This window comes from Apteryx rowi, unplaced genomic scaffold (assembly GCF_003343035.1).
Source record: "Apteryx rowi isolate R43461 unplaced genomic scaffold, aptRow1 scaffold_261, whole genome shotgun sequence".
Lineage (NCBI taxonomy): Eukaryota > Metazoa > Chordata > Aves > Apterygiformes > Apterygidae > Apteryx > Apteryx rowi.
The window spans coordinates 22,534-32,480 of record NW_020448986.1 but is presented as its reverse complement, the minus strand read 5'-3'; the positions used below and the strand labels follow the sequence as shown (position 1 = coordinate 32,480).

The following is a 9,947-nucleotide window of genomic DNA, read 5'->3' as shown; positions in this document are numbered from 1 at the left end:
ATCCGGGGTAGGGCGAGTGGGCGGGCGCGGCGGAGCGTCGCGGAGGGCCGCGGGGATGCCGGACTACCTGGGCGCCGACCAGAGGAAGACCAAGGAGGAGGAGAAGGAGGACAAGCCCATCCGCGGTGAGGGGCGCCGCGGGGCGCGGCCGGGGCCAGCCCGTCCGTCGGGACCGGGGGCCGGTGCCCCGGGGAGCCCCCGGGCGGCTCCGGCCGCCATTTGGCGCAGGAGGCCGCTCGCAGCCCAGCGGAGGCGAAGGAGAGGAGCTGATGGAGAGAAAGAAAGCTGGGAGGGGAAAAAGGGAGAAAATCAGATTTAAAATCCCCCAAACGCTGGTTCTGGCGCGGCGCTCGCCTTCCCGGAGCCCTGTCTCGGCCGGGGGCGCTTGCATGGGGGGAGGCAGAGCAGTTACATGGGTGCAGCCATTTATTTGTTTGTTTGTTTGTCTATTTATTAAAGGTTTATAAGAAAAATTGAGGAAATTTCTGACCATGAAGTCCGATTATGGGGCTTTGGGATAAATTGGTAGATAGCGTGATAAATAATTGAATTAGGGAATTAAAGAAGTATCAAGGTGAAAACTGTCAGTGCTCCTCAAGTTTTGTGAAAGAGCCACTGAAGATTTGCGGGGGGGGGGGGATCCGCACAGTACAAGCTGGTTTGACTGTTTTCAGGGCTTTTTAAAGCTCTCATAAAATTTCCTAAAAAGCCCAAATTGCTCTGGGTAAGAGAGAATACCCTTTGTTTAGTGATTAGTTAAAAAGTTGGGAGCAGACTAAGAAAAAACTTTTTTTTTTCTTACATCTTTGGAGGAATCCTGCAAAGCTCAGTGCCAAATGCTGTGCGTTGCTAGCACACGCGTAAGTAATTCGGTGGAAGTGGGAGAGAGTGAGGTGGCAGCTCCTGCTGGTGATACCAACACCCTGAAAGCCAACTGTGAAAATTCCCTCTTGTACCTTGTGTTGTTTGAATTTCATTTGCCATTTTATTTCATATCAGTATATGTTAAGTAATACATCTGGAGGGGAAAAACAATACTGTATGTCATCAGTGATGGACTTTGAACTGTTCTCACTAAGGAAAGAGATTTTAAAATTTTAGCAGTACAGTGCTTAGTAGATGTGTCAATGGAATAATACAAGTAGTTAGGAAAGAAAGAGGAAACAATGTAAAAGATATCCTTCCAAAATAGTGTATAATACATATCATAACCAGATCTTCAATATTGCATGGTTTTGGCACCTTCCGTCATAAAAAGACATAGTAGAATTAGAAAAGATATAAAATGAGAGTGTCAGGGATGATTAAGATGAAGACTAGGACTCTGTCTGGAAAAGGGATGACTTTGGGAGAAGGGAGAGGAAATATTAAAGATCTGTTAAATTACAGGTTATATGGAAGTAAATAGGGAACAATAGTTACACAAAGTTATATTTTTCTTAATTGAGAGTTCACTGGAGCAATCCCATGGAACTTTGTGGTAAAGCTTGTGCATTTAATAGCTGATGCTGCTTGTTGTAACGCAAGAATGCCGAGGCCCGAATAACATTTTCGAATTCCAGGTTTAAGACAAGTGAAAGGAAGCACAATTCCTAATTAAATTGGGGGATTCCTTCCTGCATGTTGTGTCAAAGGTTGCCAAAAGTTTACATGGATTCAAAAAGTTATCAGAAATATTCATGTAAAGAAAATCTTTTAAGAGCTGATAATAATAAATATCATCTCTGCAGTGAAGGGGGGGTCACTGTGTATTTGTCACATTTGTAGCCATTCTTGTTGGAGAGAGGATATTGGATCAAAAAACTGTTCATCTCATCAATAATGACCATTAATATGTTTTGCATTTTACAATATTAAAACTCAGCGTTATGTTAGTTACTGGTTCCAGGCTGCGTACACCTCCTTTAGTAGTTTCCAGTAGCTTTTCAGTATATAGAAGAGGGGAGTGCATGATTTATGGGACAGTTATTGAGCCCAGCTTTGATTTAGTTGCTGCTCTCTGCTCATGCTGGGCATTTTTGAAAGAGAAGAAAGTGTTGAAAATTATTTTGGTTGTAATTCATGTTTTCTTAAACACCGAAAAACAAAAATAAAAAAGGTAAAGTTTTGACTTCCTCTTCTCCAATTCCTTTTCTGTACAGTCACAGATTGATAAGCTGTTTCGAGCAAAGTAAAATTTAAGTGGCTTGCTTGCTGTGAGCTCTGGGTAGTACATACCTTTGATCCAAAAGGAGTAGTTGGAGACCCTGTTTTGTTTTTCTTTAATTTCTGTCTGATACTTTGAGGTTTTACTTTGATTTAGTGAAAAGATATAAACTTAAAATAATCTCTTTAAAATGTATATTTTCATCTTTAGAAGCAAATTTGGTACTTCTCTTTCTGTTTCTGAAATTGGGCACTAAGTCTTTTCTGTGTTGTTTCAGCATTGGATGAAGGGGATATTGCCTTGCTGAAAACCTATGTAAGTACACATACACGTGTGAGAGTGTTAGAGAAAAAACATGAGACTCCAGTTACGAATTCAATACAAGTGTGGAGTGATATTTATTTAGTGAGTAGTTAGTAAATCTGCTTCTCCTACTGCTTTTCTCTCCTGCCAAAACCTTTTCTCTCTTTCCCTTCCTGCCAAAAAAAAACCCAACCCAAACCCCAAACTCAATCCCCAAACCTAAAGATAATCCAGTAGTATTGATAGCCTGGAACTAATGAAGTCTATTTTTATGTTTGTTTTGTATCTTGGCTGCTTGCCATAGGGGTCTAACAGCTGCTGCTCTTGTAATGTTCTTTCACTGACCAACTATTTTCCTTATTTTGTAAGAAACAATATGTTTAAGATCTGTCCTCCCTGTCGGATTTACTTGTCATCAGCCATCAGGCTAGAAGCCGTTAGTGGGGGTACACAGGTACTATCACAGATAATGTGATCTTGGAAGGCCTGTTGCCTGTTCAGTAAGGCTTAAAATGCAAGTCTTCTCCATCCATCAGAAAGTACTGTGGGTCTGTGAAAGAACTGTTCATAAAAATAAAACTTGCAGTTCTGTGTATTCCTGGATTTGAATATGTTTGCCAGAACTCTGAATTTTAATGGCACTAAGACTCTTTTACAAAACTCTGGAACTGTGGAAGGACTGAAATATGTTTTGTGCCTACTGTGGCTTCCTTTGTTGCCAAATTGATACGAAGGAGTTCTTGTAAGTGAAATCCAGATCTTTTCTGCAGGACAAGATAGTAAAGCATTTTATCAGATGTGAGCCTGATTTTATCAGACTTCTGATTTAGCGATTTGCCCCATGATCTTCCTGCTATATTCTGTGAATGGTGGGGAGGTTGGGTAAGATAGTTAAAGCTGTCATACAAATAATTTTTCATTTCTGTGCTATTCAGATAATGCATACAGAACTCTTTCTATGTGTAATTTTTAATATATCTTTTTTAACTTTAGAAAATTAAAAAAATGAGGCTGAACAGTTTTAAAAGGAAAAACAAATCCTTGAAGCTCACAAACAGGAAAAACTTCCACTTGGATGGTGGTCAGAATTGTGTAACAGTACTTTGTAACTCCATATTTTTGGTGAACGGATATGTTGTTGCTGGAGCTTAATGCTGTCTTTTTTGGCTGTGATCAATAGCTGTTTGTTATACCAAGACAATCTATGGAACCTTTTGATACTAAGTAGCTATTGGCATTTTTTCCTGAACATAAAATAATTTGAGTTATGAAAGCTACACAGTTACTCTTCTTTTCCAGGGCCAGAGCACATATTCAAGGCAAATCAAACAAGTGGAAGATGATATTCAACAACTTCTTAAGAAAATCAATGAGCTTACAGGTACCCTTCTTTCTTAAGATAAGTTTCAGTAAAAGAGCCACATATATCAAGATGAGCGTTTTAAGAAGCTGACTTTTAAACAACTACATTAGTTTATTATTGTTATTTTTCCAAAAAGGATATATTTCTTTATTTGGTAATCACGAAACTTTTGCTTTGTAGGTCGTGATCTTCTTTTTAATTAAGCAGGGCTAAGTAATCTGTATGTGTGATTAAGAAATTTTGTGTTTAACGTATTTTTATTCAAAATGTTTATGTATTATGGTAGCATGTAACAAATGGCTCTTTCTGTCACTATGTAACTTGTGATGTGTGTCAAACTGCATTTGAATGGTGAGTGAACTTCAGTAGACTGCAGAAAACCAACATGTAACTAGTGGTGCTGTCCTTGTATAAGGAGGAAAAGTGTATCAAAACACTTAGCATTTAAAATCAGTGTGGAAGACCTGCCCAGAAGATCAGAATTTCTCTTTCAAGATATATAATTATTCTTTCCTATCCTATTCTTTGCTATTATTCTATTCCTTTATTCTTTTTCATGTATCATGGAGATGGTGCTTCTCATACCTGTGTCTTGGAAGATTTGTAATGTTTTTCAATTGTGTGAATTCCTTAGTTTCTGCTATCTTGCACTAAAGCTTTTCCCTCAGTGAAAGCACTTGCAGAGTTTCACTCCTTTTCTGAAACTTTTAGAAACATGATTATCTGTGAGATATTTGTCAGATTTGGTTGGGATAGTCCACATGCTGCAAAGTTTTATCAGGAGATGGATAGACTGGTGTCTGCCCATTCAGGTGGACAGTCACATAGACCTTTTCTCTTAAGAAAACTTGTTTTTTAGAAAATCTGTCAGGGGTGTTCATGTGCGTGAGTGCATATGATCTCAAAAAGCTTCCTTCAGGCTTATGTGTAAGGTCCTTGGTGTGTGAAGGACTGCTGAAGTTAGCTTCTTCTCCCTTAGCTTGTCTGTGTTTTATATAGGAATCAAGGAATCGGACACTGGCCTGGCTCCTCCGGCCCTTTGGGATCTTGCTGCAGATAAGCAAACTCTTCAAAGTGAGCAGCCATTGCAAGTTGCAAGGTAGGTGCGCTGTTCCTCTTTGCAATGGAGCTGCTAAGCGATATAAATATGTGGCTTGTAACTTATTTGTAGATTTGTTTTTTTAAAAAGAAGGTTCAAATCCTGCCCATGTTTAATGTGCTGTTTACTGTTGTGTGTTATGCTTGATCAAGTGTTACATATTTTATACTTGTACTTATTTCTGTAACAGTTTCATGATACTATAATAATAGAATCACAAGTACAATAACTCTTTAAGTCCATTTGGAGAATATATAGACTCTTTCTAACATCTTTTTCCTGAGGCTAATGCAAATAACCAGGCAGTTAGCTTGTTTACCTGGTGGTGTTAATTGTTTGTCCTGCGTTAGGTGTACAAAGATAATCAATGCAGACTCCGAGGATCCCAAATACATTATCAATGTCAAGCAGTTTGCTAAATTTGTGGTGGATCTCAGTGACCAGGTGGCACCTACTGACATAGAAGAAGGCATGAGAGTTGGGTAAGTAAGGTCTTTGTGTTAGCTTCAGCCTCCAGTAAAATTTCTTTCTTATCTGATTGATCAGTTTGACATGTCAACAACTGTTATCTGATATTTCTGCGGTGGTTGAAATTGTAACAATAATGTCTTGCTGTTAGAAAACAATTCTCAGAAATCTGCATGCTCTGCTAGAATGGTTTGATTTTGACATCATTCTGATGAAAACACTGCATCATGGACCTCAAGCTTGCAGTTCAGGCCCATGAGAGCTTGAGGGAGCCTGAATGGCCTGGTTCCTCTTTGGCAGTCTGTCTGGACACAGGGTGTCTACAAGAAAGTTTGCTTAAGAGGTGAAGCCAGTCCTTTTGACTTTTTAGAGTCAATATTTTTCCCGTTTGCTCTGTTGGATATTTTGAAGTTTAATTTTCAAAATATTTTGGAATTAATATTTTTGGAAACCTTGTACTTTCCTGCAAAACAGGGATTCCAGTTTCTAGCCCATTCTGCCTGTTGGTTTTTAGGGCTGGGCTCCCTTGATGCCAGAGAAAATAACAGTTTAAGAATTCACCTTCTTCAAATTTGGAGTTGTTTCTTCATGACAGTTTAATTAACAGGTGTTAATATAATACTGTTTATGCCTTTTCACCAGAGTGGACAGAAACAAGTATCAGATCCATATCCCCTTGCCTCCAAAGATTGATCCCACCGTCACCATGATGCAAGTGAGTACTGCCTTTACTTATCCTTACATTTTTCTACCTTGTAATTTTGATTACTTTGACTGGATTTTGTTTTGGTCTATTGAAAGCCTGGAGAGATAGGCAGCATCAGGTCATTCAACTAATCTCTTATCTTTTTGTTACACAGGTAGAAGAGAAACCTGATGTCACTTACAGTGATGTTGGTGGTTGTAAAGAGCAGATTGAAAAGCTGAGAGAAGTGGTTGAAACCCCTCTGCTTCATGTAAGCAACCTCCAGATTGAAGCTTTTCTTAATATGTTAAAAGTATTTTGATAGTCTTGTTATCTTGTTTTTTCAAGTGCTAGTGTAGCTGAATGCAAAAACTAAGTGAAAATGGGCTTAGTTTTGACAAATGAATACCAGCCTTGCCCAGTATAAATTTCTTTTCATTGATAACTTTCTTGCTTTTTGTTTACCACCATTACAGCCTGAAAGATTTGTTAACCTTGGAATTGAGCCTCCCAAAGGAGTACTTTTGTTTGGGCCACCTGGTACAGGCAAAACACTTTGTGCTCGTGCTGTTGCTAACAGGACTGATGCTTGCTTCATCAGAGTAATTGGATCTGAATTGGTACAGAAATATGTGGGAGAGGTAAGAGCGAATACACTATGGAAGGTGGGGTGAATTGCAGATTCCCCACTGGCAGAGACCAGACACCCTGATAGATGTGATGGATGAATGTACTTGCATTCTGGAGATACAAGGGGGTGGAGGAACTGTCAAACAAATCGTTGCAGGATACGAATCAGACAATGAGTTATAAAACCTGAACCATGGTGTCAACAGTGAAATGGACCTCGCAGTGCAGAATTTAATCTGTGGTTTAGGAGGACGCTAGGATTAGGATTCTGTTCTCAACTATGTCACTTACTTTTCAGTTGGCCCTGAGATAAATCATTTCATCCTGTGCTTCTCCTGAATTTAAGTGTACTAGTCTGTCTCTCCTTTGTAAATTGTCTTAGGATTTATGAATGTTTGGTAATACATACTGTTACAAATAAAAGAGTTTTGTCATTGGAAACTTAGAATTGTTTGGAAGCATGAAAAGTTTGATTTTGATATCTTTCCTTGAATGGGCCTTAACAAAATCTTGATGTTGCTTTCAGGGAGCTCGAATGGTTCGTGAACTCTTTGAAATGGCTAGAACTAAAAAAGCTTGTCTTATATTCTTTGATGAAATTGATGCCATTGGAGGTACGTTTCTGGCATGCATAGCTCTAAATCTTGTATGAAAACCTTCTAAATTGTCTTTCTTTGTAATTCTTTATCTGGATTGCTGCATTTCAAGAAATGTGCTTGTAATTACCTAAATACTTAGCAAAACTACTAACAGCGTGGACACATCTACTGTTTGAGAAACTATTGAAGTGGTTTATATAGCTTGAAAATATTTAGCCTGGCTGAGAAGTCATTTCTACATATTTGAAACACCCAGATGATTTAAACTTTAGCTGAAAAATCTCTGTACAGTGTTCAAAAAAAGTACTGTTATCTTAAACCTGCTTCAGGTTCTGGACTGTATACTTAATCTTTCATATTGCCTGAAAGTAAAATGAATTTACTTCCCCAAAGGAAGTACTTCAGCCCTTTGGGAGCAGAACAGCTTTCACACAGGCAAATGGGGGAGGATTTTGGTTGAGGGGAGGAAAAAAACAAAATACGTTCATAAATTTCAGCAGCTTGGTCAGTTATTAGACAGGAAGATAGGCCCTTTAATATTAAGGGTGAGGATACAGTACTTCTAACCAGAGAAAATACAAATCACTTTTTGGTTGAAATGTGTCATTTTCAGATAATCCTCTCGCACCTTTTTAAGCTTGTCACAAATATTTGTTTGTAACTTAAAGTATCTTCCATGTTATCCTCTACACAGCACCTGTGATGGCATCTCTGCCATGCTCTGAAGGTCCCTCTCTTATTTTGTAAGATACACGTGTCTTCTCTTTGCAGGTGCTCGTTTTGACGATGGGGCAGGGGGGGACAATGAAGTGCAACGTACCATGCTGGAGCTGATCAACCAGCTGGATGGGTTTGATCCGCGAGGCAACATCAAAGTGCTGATGGCAACAAACAGACCTGATACTCTGGATCCAGCACTGATGAGGCCTGGGAGGCTGGATAGGAAGATCGAGTTTAGCTTGCCTGACCTTGAGGTCAGAATGCTTCCTTTTCATTGTTAGGCATGTTCTGATATCAGAGTTTTTCTTCACTTCAGACATTATTGTCTGGAAGCAGTTTAGAAGAGTTAACAAATGCGGCATCATTGCATGTAACGTACATGGAAATTTGGGGGATTAAAGATATTTCAAATTGGTTTTCCCACATTGCGCAGATTCTGTCCCTGTTGGGAAGCCATGGAAAATACTATATTCATTGTATGTTTCTGACTCAACAGATAAAGAATCCTTTAACCAGCTTCACGATTTAGTTCTGAAGCTGGAGTGTGGTTTGTTTAGTTCCTTTGAGAGAGATTTCTTGTGGTACTTCTACCACTAAAGCTCTTCTAGTTGTTTTCTTAATTTTGTTTCAGGGACACTTAGTTTTCCATTGCTCAAACATTCTAGTCCAAACACAGGAAACGGTAGTTAGGCAACAAATAGAGTTTTACTTTCCATCTGCCCTTGCTCTGAATGTGGAGAGCTGCACGCTGAGAGCAGGTCAAATCATTTCCTCTTCCAGAGCATGAACACTTCTATCTTCCAATCTTTTCCAGGGAAGAACTCACATATTCAAGATACATGCTCGTTCCATGAGTGTTGAAAGAGACATCAGATTTGAGCTGTTGGCTCGACTGTGTCCTAATAGTACAGGTAACCTGATCTTTTTTTAACAATTTTGTGTGTTTCGTTTCCACTTACAGTCAGTGTTGAATTTATTTATCCCTTTCTTTGAAAGGAGCTGAGATTCGCAGTGTCTGCACAGAGGCAGGCATGTTTGCCATCCGAGCACGTCGAAAAATCGCAACAGAGAAGGACTTCTTAGAAGCTGTGAACAAAGTCATCAAATCGTATGCGAAATTCAGTGCTACCCCCCGCTACATGACCTACAACTAATACCTTGGAATGTTTTTCCTGTTTCTGTTGTTAAACTTTCTATGAAACAAAAGTCCATGTGTAGTAATTCTTACCTTGTTCGTGGAAGCTAGAAATAAATGGAACGTTCCAAACAGCGGGTGCGAGCTCTTTATGAACGTGTTCCACACTAGTGGAGTATTGCTACTCCAAAAAAATCTCAGTGAAAGGCCAATGCCACAACCAGTGGCACAGCACAACTGTTGTAACGGTAAAGTTTAGATTCCCAGGCCCCATGTACACCCCCAAAATTACCATGTATGCTGGGGAAGCACTGAAAGATCCCTGTGAGGACAGTGATTGTGGGTGTGCTCAGAAACGCTTGCTTGATGCCAAGCAGTGAGGTACAGCTGTAGCCTGAAAAAATTGTTAGGAACTGCACAGGAAAACTGAGGAGGAGACACTGACACCTCAGCACAGGTGCTTAGTGGTCAGACATTGCCCAGCCCAGCTTTTGCTGAAGTTCTTCTGTTTTTTTTTTGAAGTAAGTGCTGGGTCAAGAGGGAGGAAGAAGTGAGTGTGATTTCATAGCCCCGAGGAATGAAGGATTCCTTCCTCCCATTCCTGCCCTAAAAAAGTTTAAAAAGTTTAACATCAGTCTAAATCCACTAGTAAGCACTTTGCTGTATCATATGGCTTGTCTAAGGTGCTGCTATGCACAGAGTATGATCCTGATAGTGTCCTGATGTGCTGGTGGTTGGGCAAATAGCTGACAACATTAAAAGGCTGATAATAATTAAAAATGACACCTTTGGTCATCTA

At 39.5% G+C, this 9,947-nt stretch overlaps 1 protein-coding gene across 1 annotated transcript; it reads left to right on the top strand.

Annotated features, from left to right (window-relative positions):
* Positions 1-9,283, top strand: PSMC2 (proteasome 26S subunit, ATPase 2). Its single transcript, XM_026067712.1, has 12 exons — positions 1-125; positions 2,424-2,461; positions 3,749-3,830; positions 4,812-4,911; positions 5,262-5,393; positions 6,022-6,094; positions 6,240-6,335; positions 6,541-6,705; positions 7,221-7,308; positions 8,065-8,267; positions 8,828-8,924; positions 9,010-9,283. The coding sequence occupies exons 1-12, from the start codon at positions 56-58 to the stop codon at positions 9,165-9,167; spliced, it is 1,302 nt and encodes a 433-aa protein (XP_025923497.1). The 5' UTR covers positions 1-55; the 3' UTR covers positions 9,168-9,283.
* Positions 9,284-9,947: the final 664 nt, after the last annotated feature.

Bases quoted from the DNA above. Each gene is read 5' to 3' on its own strand.
- PSMC2 (XM_026067712.1), top strand. From the start codon at position 56: ATGCCGGACTACCTGGGCGCCGACCAGAGGAAGACCAAGGAGGAGGAG. The intron at 3,831-4,811 runs GTACCCTTCTTT...TGTTTTATATAG, and splicing joins GAAAATCAATGAGCTTACAG to GAATCAAGGAATCGGACACT. The intron at 8,268-8,827 runs GTCAGAATGCTT...AATCTTTTCCAG, and splicing joins TTAGCTTGCCTGACCTTGAG to GGAAGAACTCACATATTCAA.